Here is a 27,975-nt window from a genome sequence, read left to right on the forward strand (position 1 = left end):
TAAAAATAAACACAGTCTGGTAGGAGCTCCATGTACGTCACAGAATCAGCAACAGAATCAATGAAGTGTCAAAATATTGCTTAAAAAAATAGAAGCCAAAACTACAGCAGATATGGAGTAGTTTCACAATATGTTAAATCCTTTTAATGACCTCAAAGAAAAAGCCATATGATTCTCTAAAAAACAGAGAACGTGTACAGTAGGTCCAGTGAGTAATAACTTAATTTCAAAAATGTGACAGAGAAGAACGAAAGAGAAGGTCTGAGTTCTGCCTCATTACATTCAACAGACTTTACAACATTAAATGGTACAAACATTTTAAGGCACAGACTCCCTGAACAAAGAACTCACTGCAGAACGACTCCTAGTTCACAGATTTACCTACACCTACAGTAATCAGTCCCTTTTATATTGCATCCTTGAATTATGACAATCTGGTCAGATATGAGTGGGGTTTTTTTTAAGTCCTTTTGGCAAATGCAGCGGTTCAGAGTTGAAAGTTGGGGTTTTAAAAATGCTTGTCGTCCATAACGCAAACCGCCTGCCCCATAGTTTTTAAACCCCTCCGCGGCCTTAGCCCAGCTGACCAAACCTGTCGTTTCTCTGTGAGTGCCTGGCACAGCTGGCGCAGCAGAAACTGGAGTAGTAGGAGTTGGAGCAGAGTCGGGCGTAAACTATCAGCTCGCAGTTGGCAAGCTCAGGCTGGTCCACGCATTCTGGCGGCACATCAAAACCTGCAACGGCAGTAATGAAAGGCAGTCCGCTTTAGTTTTGTTTCCGTGCCTCGTAAAATCCGATCAGTACAGCAGAACATTGTGCTGATCTTTATTTCTCCTGCTTCGTTCACCTGCACTGGTCACCTTTTTTGTTCCAACATCACCTTCAGGGGCCTCACTATCCCGGCTGCAGACTTCTGAATCACTGCGCACATCTCCAGTTTTTTCATTTTTTTTTTTTTTCTTTTTCTTTCAGCAATTCAAATAGTAGAATAATGAAGTGAAATGAATGAGCAGGTCAGTACGATTGCTGGGCCTGGGCGGTGAAAACATTTCGCCACGCACTTTCCAATCTTCCGAACAGAAGAAGATTGGAAAGTGATAAACCATTAGCTAAAACAAATTTTACCCATCCGCAGACAATCGTTTTTCTGATTGTTTCTCATGTTCGTGCGGTGGCATGGAGGGGGAATCTGGTGAATCTAGTTCAAACAGCGATTTCTTTTTTTTTCTTCTAAATGCGTACACCATCATTTCTCACCTTGTTGTGTGTCTTTGATGACCCTCACTTCGGCCGTGGCGCTCACAGAGTAGATGCCAGTGTACGCATTACAGGTGTAGGTGCCCTCATCTGAGGGCTTTACATTGTTTAGGATCAGGCTGCCATCAGATGAGGTCAGGATGTTACGACCATCTGGACGCACCGGAACACCATTTCTGTAGGAAAAGAAGAAGTTTAACAATGAAAAGTCAGCTGAGGCACAAGAGCCTCGTGTACCTTTTTTTAAACTGCTGTTGTGTAATGGCAGCGTTGAAATCCTCCTCTTCCTGGAAACGAGCTTGTCTTTTTGAGGTCCACAAGATTCTGACTTGATACACTGAAGATTAAAGTAAGAGAACTGAGGCACTGCTCGGGTCATCTTTGACTAGAATTAATATTTACAGACGTTTTTTACAAAAATCCGGTTACACCAACCTCAACGGAAGAAAAAGACAAATTAAAACTTATACAAATCCCGTTCTTGTTAAGCATCTTAGACTTTCTTTTTGAGTAACTCCACAGAAAGACTACATAACTTTTTGTGAGTTCAAGCTTCTCTTGTCTTATGGTTATAACTGGGCTTTATGAGTTATGAACTTTGTGATCATGTAAATGTTTATGAAAACATATGAATCACATAAAGTTTTTTTTTCCAATCTCGAAAAGACAAATATCACCCGAATATCTTTCAAATAAAAATGACCATATAGACCATTTAAAAACTTTTTTTTTTTTTTAAATTTGTGTCCCTTTTACAGTTGTTAGATACCAAACTCTCCAAGTGTCACATTCAACATGAGGTCTAAAAAGATAACTACTGCAGGCACATTCACGTTCAGTTTTACCTGGACCAGCCGATATTGATGTTGTTTCCTGACACCACACAGGGGAGCAGAGCCGTGCTGCCCTCAGACACCTGGATGTTATTAGGAGCCGTAGTGATCCTCAGGTCCGCTGGACAGTGAAGTCAGAAAAACGATCAGATAGAATTAACTTTTCTTTTCTATTTAAAAATCTTTATACCCTCATAAACGTTTATAATGATTAGCTTATGACCTTTTCTGCCATCTGCCGGTAACTATGTGAAACTACAACATCAGTAGAGCTAAAAAGTCCAGTAGCTCAATCTGTCGTCTCTGGCACATGGTAGTGGACATAATGTGCTAATTGGATGTCACACTAAAACACACCTTGGACTCTGAGTTGCAGCTGCCTCTGCTCCAGCTGCTGCTGACTGGAGGCCGTGCATGTGTAGACGCCAGAGTCGTCAGACTTGAGAGCGCCAAAGATCAGGGTACCATCCGAGTGTTGGGTAAACCTGCAACACAGCAGTCAGTCAGGACCCCTGTCCACACTCACAGCTAGAGCAGAAAGGGCAGTCGCTGTGGTTCTATTATGATTATTATTATTACTATTGCACAACCAAGGAGCAAGGCTTGTCTAGAATGTTTATATTGCATGCAGCCCTAATGTGAAAAGAGTGTTTTTAACAGCAGTAGTTTATTGCCGTGTTTATTTTGACGACACAACGAAAATAATCTGCTTCTACTAACAGGAGGAAGATGCTTTTTTTAATGTACAACGGGAGCTAAACCTCGAGAGTGAGGGGCTGATGTAAAGCATACGCATGTTTGTCCTGAGGAAAACAACGAAGGAGACAAATGTTCAAGAAGTGACACGCTGTGGACAAGTAGCAGCCTCTTATGGGTTTATAGGACAAGTCAGTGGCCACACGTTTTAGAAAAACTGACACTAGGGCTGCTGACACATGCTGAGAGGCATACCGTGACCCGACCGTGGCTCTTCTTGCACTGTCACAATTACTTTACGATATATATTGATATTAAAACAAGACTAAGAGCCTACAGTCATGCTAGCAGGTCTGTGAGGCTGTACTTTGGCACAGAGGTTCTTTAGGATAAATGCTGACATCAGCCTGCTAGCACGGTCACGGTGAGGGTGTGACTGACATGCTGACGGTTAGCAGGCAATGTTTGTCATATTCCCCATCTTAGTCTTAGCATGCTAACATCTGTTAATTAGCCCTGAACACCAAAAGCGGCTGAGGCTGATGAGAATGCCATGGGATTTTACAGGTTTTTGGTCATAAACCAAAGTATTGGATAAATTCAAATTCTGACCTGACCTGATGATGGCGCTACATGAGGACCAGCATAGTTATAACAATTCATCCAGGTGAGAACATGAATGTCTGTTCCGATTCTCGAGGCAATATATTCAATAGTTGTTGAGACATTTCACTTAATCCACAAATATCAACTTCATGGTGTTGCTAGATGAAAGGTCAGAGGATCACCAAACTCATTGGGATTCATCCTCTGGGGAACGCAAACGTCTGTACAAAATTCCATGGCAATTCATCCAGCAGGTCTTGAGATATTTCAGTCTGGACCAAAGTGGTGGACTGACAAACACCGGTTGAAAAACATGTACGGAACCATTTATTTTGGGGTCACAGTTACAACCTTTAAGGATTACAATCACAACTGAAATCTGATTTAGAATTGCCAAAATTTGTGTAATGATCTTTTAGTTTTTATCTTTAATTGAGGCAAAACCAGGGTCCTTTACTCTGAGTGAGGATATATTGAAACCTTCTTTCAATTTTTCTGACTACAAGACCATCTTTTTGCCGTCTCGTACCTTTCACATCATAAAATATCTGCTTTTACTTTTTAGACTTTTGACAATGCCTTGGAATCCAAAATACATAGCAGCTGCATAAATTAGTAGAGTAGAATGAGAATTACCTGGAGTCACTGAGGGTCTGTCCATCTTTTGTCCACTGAATGCTGACAGACTGCAGAGCTGAGGGAGGGACAATCGTGCAGGGCAGTCTGGCAGTTTGTCCCGCTCGCATTTCCAGCAAAGATGAGCTCGAGCGGTCGATGCTGAACCTGAGAGAAAGGGCCGCAGGAACGGAGAGCCGACGTCAGTAGCCGCTTCATCATTTACAGCTCCGCGCGTTCAACGTACGTGAGACAGGACACTAGAAAGACTTCAGAATGTTGAGGTTCATTGACACTGTCCACATCTTAAGGTGGGTGTGTCTATAATCTTCAGTATCTCCACTTTCTGTTTCACGAAAGGAACATTTAGAGAGGCTTTTATGTGTGGACAGACGACAGAGATTTTTCTTACCGAGGGAATGGACCATCTCTGGGGAGCGGGGTAGGAATCAGCTGAGGTGATCCCTCTATGAGACACACACGTGATTGGACACAGAAAGGGTGCGCTCCTGTCGTAATTCACTAACATAATTTCACATTAACACATCATGCGTAAAGACTCAGCGTGTTCTGACATCATCTGTGACATCAGGGCTGCACCCCAGTCGTCGGGATTTACGTGTGAAGAAATAATTGGGGTCAAAGTCGGTCAAATGAGGGTTTGACTGGATCTCGTCCCATTTAGGTGATTGGACACTGGGTGAAAGTGTTTCCAGAAGCTTTCTTACAGCGCTCTAATCTTTATAAATACAGTCTGGAACTTACTGGACTTTCCGCACTGTTGCTATGTATAAGTGCATTCGCAAAGTATTCAGACCCCTTCACTTTTTTCACATTTTTGTTATGTTGCAGCCTTATGCTAAAATCGTTTCAATTCATTTTTACCCCTCATCAATCTACACTCAATAGGCCAATCATGAATAACAAAGGGTAAATAGGATTTTGGAATATTTGGCAAATTTATTAAAAAAGGAAAAAACTGAAATATCACAATGACATAGAATTCAGACACTAGTTGAAGCAGCTTGGTAATGATCACAGCCTCGAGTTTTCTTGGGTATGACGCAGCTTTGCACACCCGGATTTGGGGATTTTCTGCCATTCTTCTCTGGAGATCCTCACAAGCTCTTTCCGGTTGGACGGGGACCATCGGTGGACAGGCACTTTCAGGTCTCTCCAGAGTTGTTCAATTGGGTTCAAGTCAGGGCTCTGGCTGGGCCACTTAGCCTTTCCTGTGTTGTCTTGGCCGCGTGCTTAGGGTCATTGCCCTGTTGGAAGGTGAACATTTGGCCCAGTCCGAGGTCCCGAGGGCTCTGGACCAGGTTCGCATTGATGATCTCTCTGATTTGCTCCATTCAGCTCTCCTCAACTATGACCAGTCTCCCTGTCCCTGCAGCATGACGCTGCCACCACCATGCTTCACCGTTGGGATGGTATTGGGCAGGTGATGATTGGTGCCTGGTTTCCTCCGGACGTGACGCTTAGAATTGAGGCCAAACAGTTCAATCTTGGTTTCCTCAGACCAGAGAATCTTATCTCTCACAGTCTGAGAGTCCTTTGGGTGCTTTTTTGCTAAATACAAGCAGCTTAAATGTGTCTTTCGCTGAGGAGAGGATCATCTGGCCACTCTGCCATAAAGCCCAGACTGGGGGAGTGCTGCAGTGAGTGTTGTCCTTTTGGAAGTTTCTCCAATCTCCACAGAGGATCTCTGGAGCTCAGCCACAGTGACCATTGGGTTCTTGGGCACCTCTCTTGCCAAGGCCCTTCTCCCCCTCTTCCATTTGAGAATTACGGAGGCGTCCGTAATCCCGTCTCTGCGGGCAGTTCCCTCGACCTCTTGGCTTGGTTTTTGCTCTGACATGCATTGTCAGCTGTGAGACCTTATGCAGATAGGTGTGTGCCTTTCCAAATCATGTCCAGTCAAACTAATGTAACCGCAGGTGGACTCGAATAAAGGGGTAGAAATATCTCAAAGACGATCAAGAGAAATGGGAGGCACCTGAGCTAAATTTCAAATGTCATAGCAAAGGGTCTGAATTATATGTCAATGTGATATTTCACTTTTTCCTTTTAAACAAAATTGCAAAAATGTCTTATTTTATAGTTCTGTTTACAGTTTGTCATTATTTGGTTACCGAGTGTAGATTGAAGACAGAAAAAAACGGATCAAAACGATTTTAGCATAAGGCTGCAAAATAACAAAATGTGAAAAAAGTGAAGGGGTCTTAATACTTTCTGAATGCACTGTACATCTACGTGTGTTTTTTAATATATGTATACTAACCTGGTAACTAAAACCTGAAAAAAAACTGGTAAAAAATTGTAAATTGATGATAAAAAGAAAATGATAAAAAAACATTTATATCCTCAAGTATCACATCTACAGTTGGTTCACAAATTCTGACCATGAATTTAAAAGAATAAATGTCTTAATCCCATAAATAATAATGTAAACATAATTGGCTCTTCAATCAAATGACTTAGTGCATATACAGAATGTGTATTGTAAGATCTCACTGTAGAGCGATTCCTTTAGGGAATGTTCTATAGTGAATCTAATGTATAATGTATTTGTTAAATGAATGCAAATGTACAACGTTACCTGAGACAGAGAGGTAAATGTAGCGGTGGTCTCGCTCACGTTCCCGAGTGGCCACGCACAAAAACCAACCCGAGTCTAACTTATTGAGAGGACCAACCAACAGGGAACCATTGGGCTGCTGGTGATGCCTGTCGAAAATATTAATAAAAACGTAAAAGAATAATCACAAACACTGACAGAAAGCAAAATTAAATGTATAGTAAGCCACGGTGTGTGTGTGTGTGTGTTTTACTGACCTGTTAGTAGACAGAGGGACACCATCTCTTCTCCACGCCACGATGACAGTGGAGGATGGCGGCGGGCTGACTCTGCAGGGCAGCACAACTGTCTGGCCAACTAAAGCTTCCACTGTGGAGGGGTCAGTCTTATCGATGGTCACTTCACCGAGGGTCAAACTGAGGAAACATGAGGAGATACCAGGACAGAAGGAAGGAAGGAATGAAGGAGGGAAAGAAGGAAGGAAGGAAGGAATCGAAGGAGGGAGGAACAGGAAGGAAGGAATAAAGATGGAAAACAAAGAAAGTGAAGATTGAAGGGAGGAAGAGAATGAAGAAGAGTCACTTTATGCTCTACTGTTGGTACTTTTATTACTAGTCACCAAAGCAGGCATAAAGAGCGCCCACAACCTGGCTTCAGAAGTTGGTCAGAGAAAGCTCAGAGGGAAAAGACAGAAAAGAAACCCAGCTTTGGAACACAAAAGGCCCGCGCAACATGAAAACCGACGAGACAAGCGCCGCAAACCCACAAATTTAGACACTACAAATCGACAAACGTTAAAAATCAAAAGTGATGCTGACACACAAAGAGACAAAGGGTAATTTTCCTTTCACCAAATATAACCTACAGTGAGTTCCCAGCAAGAAGCTGACAAGGAATGTCTCCCAATGAAGGCTTAATCCTTGAATGTAGCTAATACACAAAACTATACAAATGTAAGGTGGAAAAAGACAGGGTTTTAGTGACGACACACATAAAATGACATGAAGCAGAACCTTTATTAGTTTGATCATCAAGGTGAAAACACAAAGCCCACAGGCGGCACCGCCTGGCACAGTAAGGGGAGCAGGCGCAAATAAGCACAAGACGACCAAGATTAACTCAAGACAGACGGTGAAAAGTCCCAGAAGCATTAAAAAGAAGAGCTGTCCGTTTAGGGTCGCTGTAAGGTTATCGACGTCCCCCGCCATTTTGTCGAGGTTAAAGGAAAAAACAAGGTGTTTCTACTTAAGCAGGCGTGAAAGTGAGAGTCTGTGGAGCTGGAAGTAGCTGCAGTGTGATTACTAAGCAAGGGTTTAGGTTATATTAGCATCACAAGAATGATGTGCGTCTACATGAAGAGCATGTTGCGTAAAATACAGCACAGCACGTATGAAATATTCTGTTTGTACAGATGATACAAAATGGAAATGGTTGTTTAATATAATGTCTTTAAAGAGTAACTCAACACCAGCCTGGAAAGACAGAGTTTCTGACCACGGAAAGTATTACCGGTGGGTGGGGTCGGGTGTGGCTGGGCGTGCTTTTGTCGTACGTGTAACCACAACCAACAGTGGCCTCACAGTGTACTGACACGTCCCGGTGTACACTTGTACATCACTGCAGCAAAGGTGAGAAGTTAAACCAGCGGCGGTCAGTTAAACCAAACTTTTCAGGGGGTGTTAAGTTACTCTTTAAGTTAGCTAACTTTGTCTCAAAAGCTTGGAAAAGAAGCCAAGATTTAGTCTTTTACATTTACAGATGCTTCATCAGTAACTGATAAATTTTTACTGAAGACATTTAAAAATCAAGTTGTGAACTGGTATCCTCCATTTTTTGACTTTTTGTTGTATTATTTGAAAATGTTTGTGGTGCATCCTAGATCTGGTTTGTCGTGTCTTGACATGCAGGCTGTGAATATTTGTACAAATGTAAAACATGATTAAAGAACTTTAACATCAACCTCATATTCATCATATTCTGGGGGTGAGTGAATGATGCACATAATTTGTCTTCGGACGGTATTCCAATCTCCCTCAGCTCACTCTTTGGCCCTACTCAGAATCAGGTTAGGGCGGTGTGGATTGGGGCTCCTTCGACAGGGGTGGGAACAGCATTGTGAGGCCAGTGACGGCAGGGTTGGAGCAGGGAATGAGCTTTTTCGCCGTGCTCCCTGGTTCTTCGGGGTCTTACCTCGCAGCTGGGCCGCTGTGCTGTGCAGCAGTGACAGGTGAAGGCCGGCGTCCCCGCAGGTAGACTCTACCATTGTGGGCATGTGTGGCAGCGCTTGTGGCCTGTCTGCTGTTGCCGCTGGTCGAACCTCCCTGGACTGTGAAAATCCTCCCCATGTTGCGTGACTGCCCGCCTGTTGACCCACCCGAAGTGGATCCCCCTGCTCTAGACCCTCCTCTAGATGAGCTGCCTGCTCCAGATGTGGTACCCCTTCCAGATGTGGTCCTTCCAGGGGTAGATTCTCCTCTAGAGGTTGCCTCTCCAGCGGGAGCAACCGGCCCCGGGCCCCGCTGGCTCGGCGCAGGCACCTGACACGCACTCTGGCAGTCTGCCCGGGTCATGAAGTTGTTGCTGTTGCCGTGGCAACCTCCGTACCAGAAGTGCACACACTTGGAGGTGACGACATCGTAGTGGTAGCGCGATACCCAGCTGCTGCAGGAGCCGGCAGCACGAGGCAGGGAGCAGATCGAGCGCTCAACTACAGCAAAGAAACAGCAGGCGAAGTCGTCATTATGTTGACTCATCTGTTTTTAATCACTCATTTTACCTTAAGGAGGGTTTGACTTGTATGATGTTATTGTGCAGTATATGAGGAAAGACAAAACTTAACACATTTATTCTCCTAACACTGATTTTATCTAGTGGAATTAGGATCTGAGCCTTAGTTTTTGTAGTAAAAAGACAATTTCTTCACATCTTTCTCCGGTTACTTTTCTAAAATGCCCCAAAAATAACTACAAAAGAAAAATAATATCAATATTAATCACATCCAGGTGATCAAATGTTACATCTCCAGATCACCTGGAAAAATTTGAGGAGGAAATGTGAATATTTCTTTCTCCTTTTAGAGGAATACCGCATGTGAGCAAAACACCTGACCTCTGAAATGGAGCTTCTCAATGACCAACAGTGGAAGACTGTGGTTGTACTGAACTGGCTCATTAATGTAATTTGAAGACGAAGAAGGAAGAAAAACCGTCGCTGCACAAACAGGAGGTTAAAGAGACAAAAAAACCAGAAGTTGTGTGGGACTGTACATTTGCTCCCTCAGTCCCTTACTGTGGTTTGGTGGGTTAGGGCAGCCATCTCCGTTGGGTCCTCCTGCGGGTGTAGTGCGGTCATAACAGCACCCGTAGGTGGTGGTTCGGCACTGTGCTGCATTCTCAGTAGGGAGAGAAGGAGCAACCTGAGGATACGCGTCATGACAGATTAGAAGAAAAACCAAAAGAACAAAAAATCATCGCACTAAACAAGTTAGAGAAAATATTATGTCCACTAAAACATACTGAGAAGGAAATTCAAAGATCTCTTCTCAATGTTTTAATTTGATTTACTCAGTATTTTCCATGCTGTTCCTTTTTTGTGTATTTGACTTTCAGTCACTGATGTTTATTAGCTGGCACTTTCCGTTACCTTGTCTAAAGTGCTAAGGTCGCTCTGCTACTCAGCTTTGCTACCTAACTGCAACCTCCCTGGTTCGTGTCCGGTCAGGGACCTTTGTTGCATACTCTGTCACATTCTGTCATCTCTCTACTGTCACGATCTAATAAAGGCTTAAAATGCCCCCCCTCCCTCCGAAAATGATTCAAGTCTAATAATACGCAAAATATTTGTCCGTACCCAAAAAGTGTATCTAATTCTGGACTTTTTTTTGTACTCATTTTTTATTCTGAGCAGACAATAACCAGGCATCTTTTTTTTTTTATTATAGTTGGTCGGGTCAGTAAATTTGAAGAGTCTGTCCTAGCCTGCTATCATTTGAAAAACACTGTAACAATTTCATGTGTGTTTGCTTACAGTGGGTGCAGGGGCCACAAACTCCACACAGCCCTCCTTGTTGGGGCCCTGAGCAGCTGTCACACCATCTCGGCAGCAGCCATAACTGGCACACAGGACAGGAGGAGAGCAGGTACAACCGATAAAACTGTTTGTACTGAAAGTACTGCCTAAAATAACTAAACAATGTGCAACTCTTGACATTTCTACGAAATCCTCAACTTCAGCCCGGTCATTTAGCGGTAATTAATGTGGTCATGCGCAATGTGAAACGGTCCCTGGTTAGAGTGGTCACACAGCCATAAAAGTGACACCCAGACAAAGACTCTAAAACTGACTCCATACGTAACCTCAACCACAGAGTAATGACGGGTCGGAGCTGGGTACCTCGTCTGAGCGCAGGATGGCGGGACAGGGGTGGGAGCCGGGGCCTGTGGGCAGCCCAGGCCCTGGGGACCCCCAGCTGAAGTGCGTCCATCGGGGCAGCAGCCATAATAGGACTGGCTACAGTGGAGGGCAGGGGCAGAGCTGTGAGGGTCGTGGACTGCGTTCGTCTGGGTCGGATCTGTCTCCGGCCTGCGGACTGAGATGAACCAAAGCAGGGGGAGAATTCACACGTTGCACATGCAGACTAGACCCCACAGTTCACGCATTTCAAACGGAAAAAGACAACACGGAGCAATAGACTAGGTCACACATAGATTTAAAGATTTACAATAGAGTCTGTGCTATTGTGCTCGAGGCCACACGGTGATATTTCACATGAAGCTGAAACACAAAAGAAACCAAACAGGAACAAATATTAAAACCAAAAGCTTCACCAACCTATTTGTTTACGGGAGGATGAAGCAGAAAACAGTGGAGAATGCGTTGGGACAAGAAGTACAAGCGCTCAGAATAAATAATCTCACATGAAGTGAACACACACACAAGACCTCAAACTTGAAATTCCTGACCACTGGGACAGCACACGGCACTGAAAAATGCCAGAACATGCCAGAAACACCACAGCCAGCACTAGCACACTTCAGTGCCTCGGAAATATTTTAATCAGGCCGACAATGCCCGTGGACCCCTGAAAACATGTCAATCAGGCCTGGATAATTAGTGCTGGGACAGGGGCTGGACGGGGACGGGTGTGGGGGCGTGGGCTGGGGTGCTGATGGGGACAAAGTGACAGGAGTTACATTAGCAGAGAGGAGGAGGGTGCAGGGGAAGTGGAGGCTGGGAACTCTTGGGGGTGCATTGACACCTGCGTTTGGTTTTCTTTGGTCCAGACCATGATGAGAAAACTTTACGTTTTAGTGAAACGATCAGGTTGCAGTTACAAAAGTTAGTAGCTTCTTAGCAAATACCCCCCCCCCCAACCAAAGAGTGGCTGGCATAACTGTCTGTGCTGGCCAAAAAAGCAAGCAGGAGCGACAAGGAGCTGGCAATGAAACAGCTATTAAACAGGAGGTAGAAAAAGAAAGTCGCAGGGGGGTTGGAGCCAATCCCAGCTGATGCTTATACCTATCACCTTCTACTCAAAACATGCTGGCTTTGAACTCACCCTTAGTTTCACACACAAATCAATGATACCGTGTCCGGGAAACCTTACCGATCGACAGACGGACACTGAGGAGGGAGACTGACCTGTAGCTTCAGCTGACACGTAGGGCTGGAAGCCAGCCTGAATACTGTCATGTCCTCGTGGGTCCTGGATGCTGGGGACAACTACACACGGGACAAACACCAACAACCAATAAGAGCTCAGTTTATAATGTAGGTGAGCGGTTGATTTATCTTGGTGCAGGCTGACAGTGACAGAAACTATGATGCTGTGATGAGACTGAGGTTTTTTTACTCACGTATTTTCTGCAGGTGATAACTCTTTTTTTTTTGTCTCTTCAACAAATGCGACCACTGGTGTTCATGCTAACTACCTAGCTCTTATTGACTCATTCAGTTATTCTTTTGTTTTCAATCGTTACAGCAGAAACCGCTAACAAACAGACAACTGGAGGGGCTGCATGGCTGTTAAGAGCAGTGTAAACGGTAAATGAACACTTGGTCTCGTGAAAATGTCCCGTGAAACGCGTCGTTCAGCATGACCAAGTGCACGCTTGCCATAAAGACTGAGGGAAAGTTTAAAAGAAATGATAGAGCATGAGAATTTAGGAGCCAATTTCGTATATACTCACCCTGTGGGCTGTAGCAGGGCTGTGTGTTGCAGCGCTCCACTGTGGCGGGTTTGGGTTGAGCGCTACACCGGTCCACCGGGTACAGGTTCATCCCCCGGTCTGAGCAGATCACCTGGCGCTCTCGAGCACCAGAGCCACAGCTCTTAGAACACTGGCGGAAAACGGAGAGGAATTACTGCCGACGAAAACTGTCCGACTCAACGCGCAAGTCGTTGCGGCGGGGAAGATGACTCAACAGAAATGATGACATGATACTTCACATTCAGCCAAAATAACTGCAACGTATTGTTCGTGTTCGCTGTTCCCCATCCGACTCACCAGTCCCCACTCTCCAACGTGCCAGCTGATCTGTTCCGGGCAGGCGGCGATCTCGCAGGGCTGGACGGCGGGCGGGCGGAGCAACGTGCTGCAGGACGTTTCCTCCAGCCTCGTCCCACCTGAGCCCACACAGGTCACTTGTCTGGTCCGTTCACCCGAACCGCAGGTCACAGAGCACTGCAGGGACGGCGGCAGAGATTTTAAAACACATACTACACCTCCTCTCGAATGTTAAGACCTTAGAGTTATATTGTATGATATAAAGATGTGGCCAAAAAACTATTTTCTCTTTAATAAGTGGAAACTAACAGAAGTAATCGGCATCCACTATTCTCTATCCCATATTTAATAAACAGACACATAGCTTTTGATTTTTGATGCAACGTATTACCTTCAAATAATAAAACAAATGAAAATGCCATGGACATAAATGCCGGGACCCTTAACCTAATATTTTGTGGCACACCTTTGTGAGCCAATCACTGCCATCTTCCTCATCTGCTCAGACGACTGTCTTCTCTTTTTTTCTCTCTTGTCCATGTTCACTGTGGTGCAAACAATGACACCAAACCGCACAATGGGGACTTTTTCTCTATTCAAACAGGCTGAATGACTGATTATAAGATGGAAGACACCTGTGATACTAACTGAAGACAACAGTCTGCTTGAAATATCACTACAATCCACTTATTCATCACCACTGCCACAGGGTGTCAATAATTTTGCCCGGGCCATTTCAGAGGATCCGTGCAGAATGAGCAAGCATTCGGCTCGTGTCACGGCTTATTTGTTTTACTCTGCGGCAAACGTAAAGCATGCGGGTGAGCATGACAAAACCACTTTTGGCCTCATCCGAAATGTCAGTAAGGTGCAAGAGAAGAATAAAGTGAGGAAACCGTTATTCGCTAAATTCATAACCATAGTTTATGCGAAAAGGTTGGCTGCAAACATGACAGACAAATGAGGACAAATCTGGACTGCAATCTGCAGCTTTCGTTTTAAGATTCTGTAATTCTATCGGTTGCCCTCGCTATGTAAATATGTCCCCGCCTTGCGTCTAGTGGTGTGCTTTAGGCTTATAGGACTTTTCTAGGCTCGCTTTGGCTTCTCACGCAATTATCGGTTTTACATCTAAGACTTTTGCATTTGAGTCAGAGAAGCAAAGCATTTCATTTCTGAAAAAAATAAATACAAAGAAAACCCCACAGGTCTTTTGAAAACACTTACTACTATTTTGAAGACATTTCCAGGATTATTCTAACAGCTGGAGTTAAAATCATCGACCTTCCTGCTCAGCAAAGACGATTTTTAACCTGTTTTAACCTGATGTTTCCCATCTTTTGTTCAGCCGAAAGAACACGATAGCAAAGTCACCTATCTTACTGCTTGTCTGGAATGACTCATATTTATCTCTAAAAACCTAACCTCAATTATTGTATATTTCTAGTGAAAACCGTGTCTCTCCAGCTTCGGTGGTTTGATTTTTTTCAGATAAACTGAAGGATTACTCTATAGGTTGTGAACGTTCTGCTACATTTGAGATCTTTGTTTGGTTCAAGAACCAGAGTTGCAAACTGCGAAATAATTTTTTAAAAAGTATTTTGCAGGAAATTTGACATCATTATTTGATATAGCTCATGTGAGAAGCATGATTTCGATTGCAGGTGCATTTCATTCCATTTCACTCTGCTTCACCTCTCTGTGGTCGCCTGCAGTAGCGCAGTTCACTCACCGCACTCCATCTGGTCACACGATACTCCGCGCACTTGTGCATGTTGCAGGTCTGCAGAGACGGAGGTGCCTCAGCGTAGGCGGCGCAAATGGCATCCTCCACCACGCGGGGCCCCGAGGCATCATGGGAGACGCACTCCACACTGCGCAGCTGGGAGCCTCCGCCACAGGTGACCGAGCAGGTATTCCACTCTCCAGTTCTCCAGCTGGGAAACCCACCAGGAGGGAGGAGGGACAGGAGGCAGAGGTCAGGGGTTGTACTAGTCAAGAGATGCTGGAAGAGGTTTCATTCCAAAAATCAAAAGACAAATATGTTTTCATCTGATGAGAGAGGGACAACAGATGTAACTCTGATGAGTCCAACTTTCTCTGGACAGATGCTGCTGTTCGGATTTGGTGCTGAAATTGACACCTTCTCCTATAGGTAAATATATCTGAGCAGCATCAATACACAGTATGGGAATGTCCTTCAGAAAATTCAGGAAAATCTACAGCATCTCAATGAAGGGAGACGGCTCTTTATTGAAACCTCACTTGTGTTGAATATAAGGCTACAACTGAAGATTATTTTCGTGATTACCTCCACCAAGGAGGTTATGTAATCAGCCATGTTTGTTTGTTTATTTGTTTGTTTGTTTGTCAGCAGGATTACGCAAAAACTACTGAACCGATTTGCACTGAACGTGGTGGAGGGATGGGGCATGGGCCAGGGAAGAACCCATTAAATTTTCGGGCAGATCCGGATCATTTATTATGAATTAGATTATTTTCCTCTGAAGTCTGGTGTATGTTGTTTGGTGTTGGCCTTGGCAGAGGTCTGTGCTCTATGAGTGCATTTTCTAGTGAGCCCAAAAATTGCTTGTTTTGTCCAACTAACATTCAAAAACTCAAAGATATTCATTTGCAAAAATATAAAACGGAAAGAAAAACATAAAGTCTTCGCATTTGAGAAGCTGGAACCAGTAAATATTAAAATGATGAAATGTTAAATTATATGTCCATCAACAAATCATTTCATTGATTTTTCAAATCATCATTCCAGCAAAGTTTGAATTTTAAATTTAAATGTTTTAGCAACATATATTTTTTAACTGTTCTTAATTCAGATATAAATCAGTGTTTTGGAATGAAACCCTTCAAATAAAATGCAAAGGCTTATAAAAGGATGCATCGTTTCAACCAAACTGATCCTCAGCTACTATAAAACTACCGAACTCGTGGCTATGTTAAAAACAGCACATCCTTTTGGAGACTATAGTGTTAAAGAAAATCCAGGAAACCCAGCCACCAGTTGCTCCCAGCTGAAAGACAGAAAGTATTTTTCACCTCCTGGTTAGTTTCACTAATTACTAGAAGCAGTAAATACTGGAAAGAATTGCTAGAACAAAAAAGAAGCTTGCATTCTCTCACCCAAATCTCTGCTGCAAATTTAGCTCACACACACACACAGCTCAAATTACTGTTTCTGCTACTGTTACTACTACTGTTTCTGGTCTTCCATGCAGGATATCTTTAAATCGAGAGACAGCGAAGGTGCAGTTAGTGTCACCCGAGCTTCATAAACATCTCAGGTTTCTGAGCAGCAGCAGCATCAAAGAAAAGAAGCAGGAAATACCAGAGAGTCACTGACTGAAGCCCCTGCTATTCACTATCACACCACCGCTGCTGTGCCCCATTCATACGCACACACTCCCCAACACCCCCTGCATGACGACCTTTAACCTAGGAACACCTCACGGCACATCAGCTACATTAATGGACAGGGACAGAGTTTTACGGTTTGCTAAAGCAATCAGGCAGTAGCCCAGCTCAGGGATCAGGTACAGGGCCCACGTGTGGGGAGGTGAAAGAGGGAGGAGGTCGTTGGTGGAAACCCGGCGTCAAATCACTGTTCGGTCTCCCTGGGGAGGGACGTTGAACGTGTCTAAGACAGACGAGGATCATTAAAAAGATGAAAGGAGATCTCTGAGCTTGACGGTTGCCCCACGCCTTCGTTCTCATCCCACATGGAGGAACAGGCTTTGCGCTAAACACAGACACTAGAGTTAAACACATCTGAAGGAGGAGAGTTTGCGACATTTTAATCAACATCTATTTGACTATTTTGACACGTTCTAAGAGGCTAGTAGCTAAATAATTTTTTTTTTTTCCAGGTGTCAGTGTGAAGGACAGGACAGATTTTATGTATGAGATTTACTAAAAACCTCTGTGCATGCTCAGGAAAAATCAGCGGTGATCAGTGACAGTAATGATTCAGATCAGATCTCCCCCCGTGTTTGCAGTCACCTAAAGCTAACACTACGACCGCAGACCCTGTGTTACCTGAATACATAGGATGTGGGTCTTTCTGAGGGTCTCCACAACTGTGGTGGATACAGGTACGCCATCCTTTCAGACAGTCGTAACACACCAAACAACAGTCAAAAAACTGCTCTGAACGTTACTTTCGGCACTTGAGCAAATTTAGGAGCACAAACAAAAAAGTAACAAGGACAACAATGAGCTCATCTTCTCTCTGTTACTTACAGTGGAACAAAAATCAACTTTGATGGCGCCAAAATCTTTTAAAAGTACACATTTTACCAGTGGAATTTGACTGTAATTTACCTGCGGATTTGTGGGCACGGATGGGGGTTGCATGTACGGTTGGTCTGTGGCCTTGGCAGAGATGCACAGAGATAATCGGGATAGGCCTCATTATCAATGGTGCAGAAGACCAACCGAGACTGGTAGCCTAATGAAGAAAAAGACGGATAACTGAGTTGTCTCATCTTCCAAGAGGTAGGATTATAAAGCCGAAAGGAAGGGAAATACATAAGGATTTTAAACATGTATCCAGACATGTTTAAAGGCTTTGACAGAACTGTGTGAGACTCTAACCTGATCCACACTCTCTGCTGCAGGCAGACCAGGATCCAAAACTCCAATAGTAGCCCTCTCTGGAGCGTCCCTTTGGGAGGTAAAATTCATACTCCACCCCCTGGTTTGGCTCCTGGCTGATCAGCTGAGAGAAGAGGGTTGTACGTGAAGATTAACAATCAATTGACTGACCGCCCGGCCATGTTCCTGGGTTCAGATTAACAGTGCTCAGAGGATCAACCCTTGTGTTGTGACTGACTCCCCAGTCTTTTCTTAAACCCAGCCTTGAGGTCAAAACTTTGCCCATGACAGTATATCTCAAAAGCTAATGGGCAGATTTCTGTGAAGTATGTGGTGTGTGTTCATGGTCCCTAGAAGTTGATTCCTAATGTTTTTGGTGTCTTTCTGACCTCTAGAAAAGTCTCACTGTAGGGCCCAAATTCTCACTTCTACAAAAAACAATGCATGGTAATGTTCAGAAAATCAAAGTCAGCAATTTGTTGTTCAGTCTGTCCAGCATTTTATAATGTAGGCTGCAATGAACATTGTAGTCTATATGGGACTTTAGGGCATCTTAAGAGACCCGGAGTTAAAGATTTGACAGACAAAGAAAAGAAACTGTAAATACATGACAGACAAAGGCAATCTCATATCTACCCTATGTGATCTTACCTCGACAACAAGGGGTTCAGTGGTGGGGCCGCGGCCGATGATGGTTTCAGGGACGTTGTCACCCTCAGCACCTCGCTGGTAGTACAGCATGGTGCCAGCGATGGGCGTTGCCCTGGAGAACTCGATTACCCAGTGGCCATTGAGGTAGTACTCGCCACGCAGGTTCTTGATAGCTGGCCATGCGGAGCAGTTAAACCTCTGTCAGTTATTGTACATATTCTAACATACTGGGGTCCATACCGTTTAATTCAAACAAATTTCTTTGTTGACTTTTCTAATTTGTTTTCTAAAAAGTCGAACACTTTTACCAAGGTAGTTGCGTGTAGCCACTGTTTCTCTGATGCTGATGGTGGTGGCCCCAACAGGGATGATGAACATCTGGTTGTAGCCTGAGATGAAAATGAGACATTTCTTTCTTTTCGCACATATAAACTACAAATGGCTGCAAAACCCATGCAAAAAACAAAAAAAGGAGCCAAATCACCGGCACAAGTTTAGAATATGACGCCTCTGTGAGAGCTTTCTGGTACCTCAGCGTTAGGGCAGTTTGATTGCTGCGACAAATTTTGTGAATGAAAAACGTCTGGCAGACTGCGTCCGCGTTAAAAATCTGCATCGTACCGGTCGGCAGGTCGCGCACGGTAAAGCTGTTCTTGACGCTGTGGCAGGACTGGCCGTTGCCCCCACACTGCAGACAGGGGTCCTCCTGCTGATGAGACTCCAACATGTTGTCACAGCCCAGGCGCTGGAGAAGGAAAAAAAGGTATGCATGACCTGATTCGGTTTCAACATGAAAACTGTCAAGTCCAGTACAGTATATCAAATGCAAGTGCAAAATATCATCCGTCAAATTTTGTGCATTCAGTCTGATACAGTTTATTGATGTTGGTATTGGCCTTAAGAAATGCATCGGCGTCATCGCCTTTACATGTTATTCCACTGAGATTAAAACCTTCATTGGATTTTTTTGAAAAGAAAAAAAAGAGAAAAAAGAAAAGGTGGCCCAGAAGGAACCTTCCGCACGAAAATAAAAGTTTCACATTAAAATGTTCAGCGGGTGTTTAGTCAATTTTACAACATAAACCTTCCAAAAGGCAACAGTAAAATCACTGAATTGCAGGGTCAAGGACTGAGACCAACACAAGACCGGATTTATCAAGATAAGAATAAAATGTGAGTGGGAAAAAAAGTATGAATCCTAAAACCAAGCAACAAAATTCTGGGGCTGGAGGTTGTAGACATTTTTTTTTTAAAAGAGAGGAAAATGAACGTTCAAAAATAAGTCTTGAGCACAGGGTGGATTTCAGAGAGCTGCTCTCCACAGAGGAGGTGTTAAAGACAGGAAGTCAGAGGTTAAATAGATGAGGTGTTTCATGAGGAAAAGGTTAACAGGTGGCTGAAATAATTACATAAGAGCAGAATGAGAACAGATGAAGTGTTTGACATTACCACATAGTGAAACTAATCTCTGATCCTGCAGCTCAGCTCCTCTGGCTGTGTCCACTCCAATTAATGAGGTGAAGTAGGAGTTTGTGTGTAGATGTGAACTCACCCTCTGAGATATTTTATCCCTGTTACTTTGATTTACTGAAACAATAAATATATGGATGAACAGACTAATCATGTCCAGAAATCTGCAACACCATGTTGGAAATTGGTCGTTTTTTATGGGTTTGTTTTTTTTTGCAGTATGAAAATCTAACTAACAGCGTCTCTGAATCTAACCAAGTACATTATATCTTGTTTGTTTAATCCGTCACAAAAACCAAAGCGGGTTATGTGCTGAGCTGTTTCTTGGCTCTGAGACGCTGGCAAGACACGAGGGGAGACTCCAGGAAGTTACCACGAAGTAGTCGGGAAGGCTAATAGGTGTATTTTCCCACAATCTCAAACTATTCCTATCCTATTTTTGTCGGGTAACCGTGCACATCAGAAACAAACACACTGTATAAGAACCGAGACGTAATTGTAGTCACATTGTAAAGTAATACACATTGTTTAACTACTGGTGGACTTGAAGGTGGTTGTTTCCAAGATTTCCATCTGATTTTGCAACTATTATGTCAACAAGCAGCTTTTATTACCAGTCGCGACAGTGGGGGTGGTACTGTTTTAGCAGTGTGAGTCTGTGTGTGTGTGTGTGTGTGTGTGTGTGTGTGTGTGTGTGTGCGGTGACACACAGATTGTGTCACCGCGCCAGTTAGGAAACCTTACAGGTGTGTAGCTGATTTCAAAATGAAGGCTTTGAAGGTGGGTGTAGCCCGACTCGTGAGTACTGAGCACTCGTGTAACAATGCAGTAATGACTGCTGAGCACTCATGGGTCGGAACGTCAACATGTTGGCGGGCGTTGCGGCTGGTGTGATCCCATTGCAAGATTGTCTCTAGCTTTTCGGCCAACGATCCAAGAAATTGGTGGATTGTGAAATACAGAAAATCCTGATTACCACATTAAGAGACTAGACCTCTCTGGACTCTCCCTGAAACCTCCTCTTCGCTTCCCCCTTTTTAAATTTTTTTTTATTCTTCTTGTAGTTTTTTCCACTTTTTATTTCACGGCATTTTGTCAGCTATTACTTGCGTTTTCATTTTTCCGTGTGGCCTACCTTGCAGACTCCGTCCACACAAACATCCCTCCGCCCTGGGTGACAGGGTGTACCGTCGACCACGGCGCTGCGGTGACGATAGTAAAAGTTTTCTCCTCTTGGCATGCAGTTCAGCTCACAGGGGTTCTCAGCTGTCAGAGAGACGAGAATCTTTTTACAACGAAAGTAAGTTTCTTTTTTCAGTTAATGTAACTGTTTAACATCTATTTATCTATGTTCTGTAATCACGGAACCTTAGCTTCATTTGTACATGTACACACGTACATGTATCTTGGGCAGTTTACGTTACCCGCTTTATAGTCATGTCAGTACAAAAGTTCTAAACCAACGGCCGAACACCGTCCACTCCTCTCCGCCTTGCCTCTGACCTCCATAATACGGGAGCCACTTGTAGTGTTTCCCCTGGAAGTCAGTCCCATCAAACTGGGAGCACTGCTCCTCACGGAAATCCCTCGATCCCTCTGGACAGTCCTGAGAGGCACAGTGGGAGGCAGCGGAGGGGTCAAAGGTTAATTAAGCAGAAAGACTTCAGGCTTAAAATGAAGCAAAACATCCAATAAAGAGAGCTTGTAAAAAAAATAATGTATGTGTGGTCTGTTTGAATAGGGAAGATGTACAATATTTACAGATGATTCTTTGATTCACTTTGAAGTTGGCGGTCATTCATCTATAGGCACATTCATAGGCCACACACTGATCCTAAAATGATGCAGAGTTTGGCACTTAAACGTGCCAAAGGGAAAAAGAAGTTGATTTTTCTTTCAGCGACGTTCGCTCACCTGGATGTTGCAGGAGCGGTAGGACTTATCTGGTCCAACACAGTTGTGTCCACCATCAGTCCTGTATGTAGGAAATTGAGCATGAATATGAGACACTAAAGGCCTGTGTTTTCATAGATTAACCCCGATGCAGATTTTTTTTTACCGAATCGTCTAAACAACCAGGGGATGAAGTGGTTCCTCCTAAAGCGGACACCAGCGGATATATTCTTTACGAAGCTGCGAGAGCCGACTGTCCGAGTAAAACAAGCCACACGTGACATGTCAATCTACTCGGTTTTTAAAGGGGCTCTCCGATGACTTAGCATTGTACTTCAAATAAAGCTGGAGGACTTGCGAGAGACAGATTAGAAGAGGAGTGGCCAAAATCCGTCCAGCAAAGGCTGAGGTATTCTGGACTTCAGACATACAGTTCATCTCCCATGATACAGCAGGATGGCCTCTTTAATCAGACCTCCCATATGCCTCCTAAATGCCCACTTCTTTCACACTCCACACCTACCAGCTTGGCATATTTTCCTGACTAGCGTTGCATTAAAGCTTTATGGGTCATCACCGTGACGCAGAAGCAGTTAATGACTAGGTGAGACTGCAAGCGCACGTATGCAAATACAAACCGTCTGGGAGTGCAGAAATAACCAGTCTCAGCTCTGACATTAAGAGGCATTCCTCTTTAATCTGTGCCTATAAAAAACGGACTCCTCAGCACAGCAGAAGCCTCAACATCAGCACTGTTGAACCCGAACTTTGCACAGACATCCGCGCCCTTGCACAGCGGTGAACTGTGAAGCAGCAGATTGTTTTGCCGCCCTCCCTTCCAGTCATGCTGATAACTCACGATTAAGTCACCTCCAAAAGTACCTGCCTTTAAGCCTAAAAAAAAACCACAGACACGGTCCTGTCAGCGCAACAAAACTGAAACTAAAACACGTCGGAAACAGTCGTTCACAACATCCAGCCCTCAACTTTCCACCTGGAGAGGGAAAATAAAACATTTGGAGCATCGAAATGCACTTTCAGTCTAAAAGGATACCGAACGGGAAGGTGGAGAAAGCAACAGATATTTGTGCAAAATTATTGATCACACAAATAATGTTTAAAAAATTGATTACAGCCCATAACAGACTAAATGACAACAGTAATTTACTGACAAGCACCTTAAAATGTGAGTGAGGTATTTTACATTAAAGTGGATGTATGGTGAAATGGGAGTTCCTGTAAAGCAAACAATGATTCAACCTGTCAAATCATAGTATTTAAAGGTGTAATTCAGGGAAAACTTGGCAGACAAGATGTGACAGAGTTCATCCGGCTGGGTAGGAGTGGGCAGGACTTCTCGCCAATTATTCATCATTCGGTTCAAGAGGGGAAGCAGCGTCGGTAACAGACGGACTGACTCACTGGCTGGCTGCATGGACATGTTGAAAACCAGCATCTAATGGAGCACGGGTAAACGGACGGGTGGCAAACATCAAAACGTGCATCGAGCATAGATCTGTCCAGGAAACTAACATTTTCTGGCGGTTTGCCGGCACAGAAATGCATCAAATATCAAACATTGTGAATCCGAAAACTGTTTGGGCATGTTAGGGAAACGTTAATGCAGACGTGTTGTGTCTAGTGGGCATCGTCCTTCAAAAAAAAAACAAAAAAAAACAAAATCAAACTTGTCCTTTTTATCAAATTCCCCTCAGACTTATTTCCCACTTACTGAAGCACACCTACTTTCTGCTGAGCATTTTACGGCCAGAAAACGCAGCAAACAAAGCAAACGCGGCTGATGAATGACAGATGACTTTTGAACAGAAAATTATCGGATTAGTTTGGAAGCTTAGGAAGAAATCACAGCAGCAGTGACATTTAATTAGACATTCACGGCAGTGATGGAAAGTAATAAGAACAATAACTCCAGTACTGTACGTAAGTACACTTTTGAGGTACTATATTTGATTATTTCCATTTTATGCTACTTCATACTTCTATTCCGCTACTTTTCAGAGAGAAATGTTGTACTTTGACTTCACTTTAATTATCTGAAAGCTATAGCTACTTTACAGAATCCGATTTTACATTAAAAAAAACCACTTACGCTTAGCTTATAAAACACAACACATTTTTTAAAGATTGAGCCGCTGTTTCCCAACGTTTTTGGCTGGTGACTTGTGTCCTTCCTTTAAACTTCGAACGGTTTCATTCAGGCCCAAAGAAGTTACATTATCCTACATTTCACCATAAAAGCAAAGACGAGAGAGAGAGATAGAGAAAAAGTGTGTAGCAGAGCTTAGATTTCTCTTGTGACCCTTTGGATGGGCCCGGCCTTAGATCGGGGACCACTGGACCAGACCGAACCGGACTGAACTGTACATGAAGCTGTTGAAACTTTAGCTCCATTTACAGCAGCTAGAAGAGTAAAGTCCCGCTTATGCACTGATGTTTCAGTATTAACAATCTAAAAAAGAGAAATGTAACAATGTACCATTCACAGGGGCCATTTTAGTAGTTTTTTTTTTTAAATACTTTTGATACTTAAAGTATATTTTGATGAAAATACAGGACTTTTACTTTTACTTGAGTATTTTTACATCAATATATTGGTACTTGGCAACCAAAGCAAGACATACCACTTCTCACATCATTAATACACATCGCTTTATGTGTGACAAGAGGCAACATGCCGGCTGGATTCCAGCAATAACAGCTACGAACAGAGCATTTACAATGTAAGCTGGCAACAACAGCGAAAGCACGTCCTTATGACTCCTCACTCTGTCCTATCTCGTCAGACGCAAGAAGAGAGTCATTTCAAAACCAAACCCAAGATGGACAGAAACCATATTCAACACAGTGATGCTTTAAAAAAAAAAAACAAAACAAAAAAAAACACATCTGCGGCAGATTAAAATGATGAGCCGAAGAAAAGAAAGGTTCATCCCACGTTTGACCTTCTTCAGCAGCCAACGGGCAACACCCAGTAAAGAGAGGTCCTTTAAATGTTACAGGGCCCCTCCCTGAGATCTGTTTTGGATGTAAGACAAGCCCACGTCCTTGTGACTCCAAGGCATTCTTCTACAATCAAGACACAGTCTGAACCTCACAATTAGCTTTATTCACACAGGGGGGGGGGGGATAATAAATAAAGCTGTGCGTGTGAATTCAGGGCCTCACGATGAGCTGGGTTTGTCAAATAGAGAGCGTGTGCGCTTGTACACGTGCGCGGACATGTTGGTGCATATGTAGATGGAGAAAACAGATAACCGTGTGGGCAGGAGACCCACCTGTGAGTGATACAACGTCTGGTTCTCATGGTCACACCGCTGCCACAGCTGCGACTGCATTCTCCGTAAGGACCCCACGAGTCCCAGTGATCCACGCCAGGCACCTGCAGCCGAAAACAGCAGTTTATAGACGAGGTCACAGTGGAAAAATCTACACGAACGTGGGATATAAAGTTGTTGTCTTTGCCTTCACACCAAATCAAACATTGGCTGCTGGTTGGAAAGTTTCGACCGGTGTTTCGGGGATCAAGAATTGACCTTTTAAACCTCTGAACGCTAAACGTCGGCTGGGGAGGACGACTGAAAGCTCCAGAGCGGCTTGTAAATGGACCTTGAGGTGGGACTGTTGACAACGACAATGTGTAGAGTTTCTGTGGTGATTCCACAAAAAGCCAAATATCTGTCATGATGTAATGAAATATAACCACTATGTCTCAGCCGAAATCTCACTCACAGACCATTTGAATTGCAGGCATTACACCAGGGCCACAGCAAACGATTACTGATTTTTTTTTTTTTTTTACGATTACAATTGATTATTCTGCCGATTACTTTCTCGATGACTCATTACTGTAGGTCGATCAGAATTTCTCGGAGCCCAGGGTGACGACGTTAAATGTCTCCTTTTGTCCGCTCAACAGTCCAAGGACCAAAGATATTCAGTTTACAACAATTTTAAGAAAAGGAAAGGCACCAAATCCTCACATCTTAGAACCTGCAACCATCATTTGTTTTTTTTGGGGGGGGGCATTTTTTCTTTGAAAAATGTCCTAAAGGATTAACGGATAAAGAAAATAGCTGCCGATTAATTTTTCTATCGATCAACTAATCGATTATTTGATTACCTGTTGGCAGCTCTACATTACCCCTGTAACGCTGCACAAACTGCACTGATTTAAAAGAAAAAAAAAGGAAAGTTTGGATACTATATTTCTATATTAGACACTGATGTCTGCGGTTCTGGTGGATGGCGACTTTTGCACGCAACACACGTTATTTATTTATTTTTTTTCATTCGTGTGTATTCATTTTCAGGGGATCCGCCGGGAGTTTACCGAGAGCGCTGGGGCCAAGAGCAGCTGCAGGATTACCAGAGGCAGGAGCATCGTCACTGTTGCCTGGAGAAGAAGAAAGAAATCCAGAGTTAGTCACTATGACTGGTAGAGGCTATTACACATTGAGCAACTTTTTCAGGAGCAAGCCAGGGCAGCACGAGTGGAAACAGTAATTGATGTGAGACACCACCTGCCAACTTGGGCAAAAAAAAAAAAAAAGAAAAAAAGAGAAAAGGTGTATAAGGGCAGGAAGGGGCTGCAGGACTTCCCCAAACAAAACTAAAGAATAAAAAAAAGGAATCAGCTGGACACATCTTTTTGTCGTTGCCCTGCGGCGTTTCCTCAAAAGTCAGCGGACAAATCAGCGCGTAGCGACGATTCATTGTAGATCAGCGAACTCGACCTGATGCGACGGCTTGTTCTGCGGGGTTCGGTTGGTTGTCACGGCCGACCAACCGGAGCGGATGATCAGAAGGCTGGATCTGGCTCAGGTCTGGGGGGGGGGGTGTCTGGTCGGTAGAGTGGGTGTCAGGGGGAAAACCTCGCAGCTGTTGCTTCTTTCGACCGCCGCACAAGGCCGAGTTTACGCGGAGGTTTCGGAGAGAAGGAAATATAGAGATTGATTTTTTCCTCAGTCCACAGAGGAGCAAGTTATTAGTCGATCGTTGAGTTAATCGATGGACAGAAAATAATCAGCAAACACTTTTGGTAATGTCATTGTTTTTTTTAATTTTCTATTTCTCTCGTATTTAAGCATAAGTGACCTAAAAATGACTGGTGACAGTGTCACCCTCAAATCTTCATCCATGCCGCTTTTGTTAGTCTCCTGTGACAGTAAAGCTTCGGACCGCCGGTCCATCTGAAGAGGTCCCCTCGGAGGTTTTCCCCTATTTTCTGTCTTCTCTGGACCGAACAATAAATCGGTTGCTTGGGGAAAATGATCAACAAATAAATTGATAACGAAAACATTGTTTTTTTTTTTTTTTGCCTGCAGCTCTGGATTCTTCTGTTGCATGTGGAGTGGGGCAAATGGAGGGTTTCCTGCGTGTGTGTGTGTGTGTGTGTGTGTGTGTGTGGTGGTGGGGTGGGGATGTGGGGGGGGGGGGGGGTTTGTTTGTTGGCTCGAGTAGCCATGGCCACCACATGCCCCCACTGTGAGGAAGGTCCCCCTGCCCGTGGCTGACAGGGGGACCGCCTGTGTCAGAGAGGACGGGGGACCGGCGGTCAGCGCGCCCGGTCCATCTCTCTCAACACACAAACACCCCCAATTATTCTATCGGTTGTTTAGTCTATAAAGTGTCAGAACCTAGTGAAGCCCAGGGTGAGGTCCGAAACCCAAAGTTATTCAATACACAATCAAATGAAGCAGAGAAAAGCAGCAAGACAACACCTCGAGAAGCTGAAATCAGTGGAGGTTTGGCGTTTTGGCTTGATACGTGACTTTAAATGATAAACCCGAGGCAACAAAATAAAAAATAAAAAATGTTGTCCTTTCATTTTAGGACCATCGACAAATCGCTGATTTCTGCGGTAGCCGAAATGAAGAGCAGTAAACGTTGGGAAACCGTCGTTTAGCTCGGCTTCTAGTCCGGGTTTCGGAGCCAAACTCCTCCAATCCAGCGCATATGCTCAACGGTGGAACGGCACGTCCCCGTCGGACGCGGCAGGGTGAAAGGAAGCCACTAAAAACCCGGTCCCGGCCTCCGGTATCCTGACATCTGCGAGCCCGGGACCGGCAACCGTTTCTGTTTTTTCTCGTTTTCTGCTCGGAATGAATTCGCAAGTCTTTCCGGCGCCGACCCGGACCGAGGCTGAGCACTCACCCTGACGTCTCCTCGGGTCGGAGGGGGTTCTCTACCTTGGACCACTGGGCTCTTGAGAAATCCCCGGCGAGGTCCCCGCATC

General features: G+C 44.1%; 1 protein-coding gene across 1 annotated transcript; it reads right to left on the minus strand.

Annotated features, from left to right (window-relative positions):
* Window positions 1–27,975, minus strand: paplna (papilin a, proteoglycan-like sulfated glycoprotein). The gene is made up of 27 exons (XM_040136349.1): window positions 27,894–27,975; window positions 26,071–26,133; window positions 25,016–25,119; window positions 21,741–21,801; window positions 21,330–21,432; window positions 20,962–21,092; window positions 18,978–19,101; window positions 18,665–18,745; window positions 18,357–18,529; window positions 17,706–17,829; window positions 17,433–17,559; window positions 14,827–15,031; window positions 13,095–13,271; window positions 12,777–12,927; window positions 12,229–12,309; window positions 10,981–11,176; window positions 10,615–10,699; window positions 9,877–10,003; window positions 8,779–9,295; window positions 6,846–7,004; window positions 6,610–6,737; window positions 4,420–4,474; window positions 4,029–4,175; window positions 2,448–2,575; window positions 2,103–2,211; window positions 1,258–1,433; window positions 1–734 (listed from the first exon to the last, which is right to left on the minus strand). Exons 1-27 carry the CDS (start codon window positions 27,972–27,974, stop codon window positions 574–576), a joined length of 3,774 nt encoding a protein of 1,257 aa, XP_039992283.1. The 5' UTR covers window position 27,975; the 3' UTR covers window positions 1–573.

Source organism: Xiphias gladius, chromosome 10, assembly GCF_016859285.1.
Source record: "Xiphias gladius isolate SHS-SW01 ecotype Sanya breed wild chromosome 10, ASM1685928v1, whole genome shotgun sequence".
Classification (NCBI taxonomy): domain Eukaryota; kingdom Metazoa; phylum Chordata; class Actinopteri; order Istiophoriformes; family Xiphiidae; genus Xiphias; species Xiphias gladius.

Bases quoted from the DNA above. Each gene is read 5' to 3' on its own strand.
- paplna (XM_040136349.1), bottom strand. From the start codon at position 27,974: ATGCGGGGACCTCGCCGGGGATTTCTCAAGAGCCCAGTGGTCCAAGGT. The intron at 18,530-18,664 runs GTAAAAGTGTTC...CCGCATGGCCAG, and splicing joins GGCTACACGCAACTACCTTG to CTATCAAGAACCTGCGTGGC. The intron at 4,475-6,609 runs GTAACGTTGTAC...TGTGTCTCATAG, and splicing joins CATTTACCTCTCTGTCTCAG to AGGGATCACCTCAGCTGATT.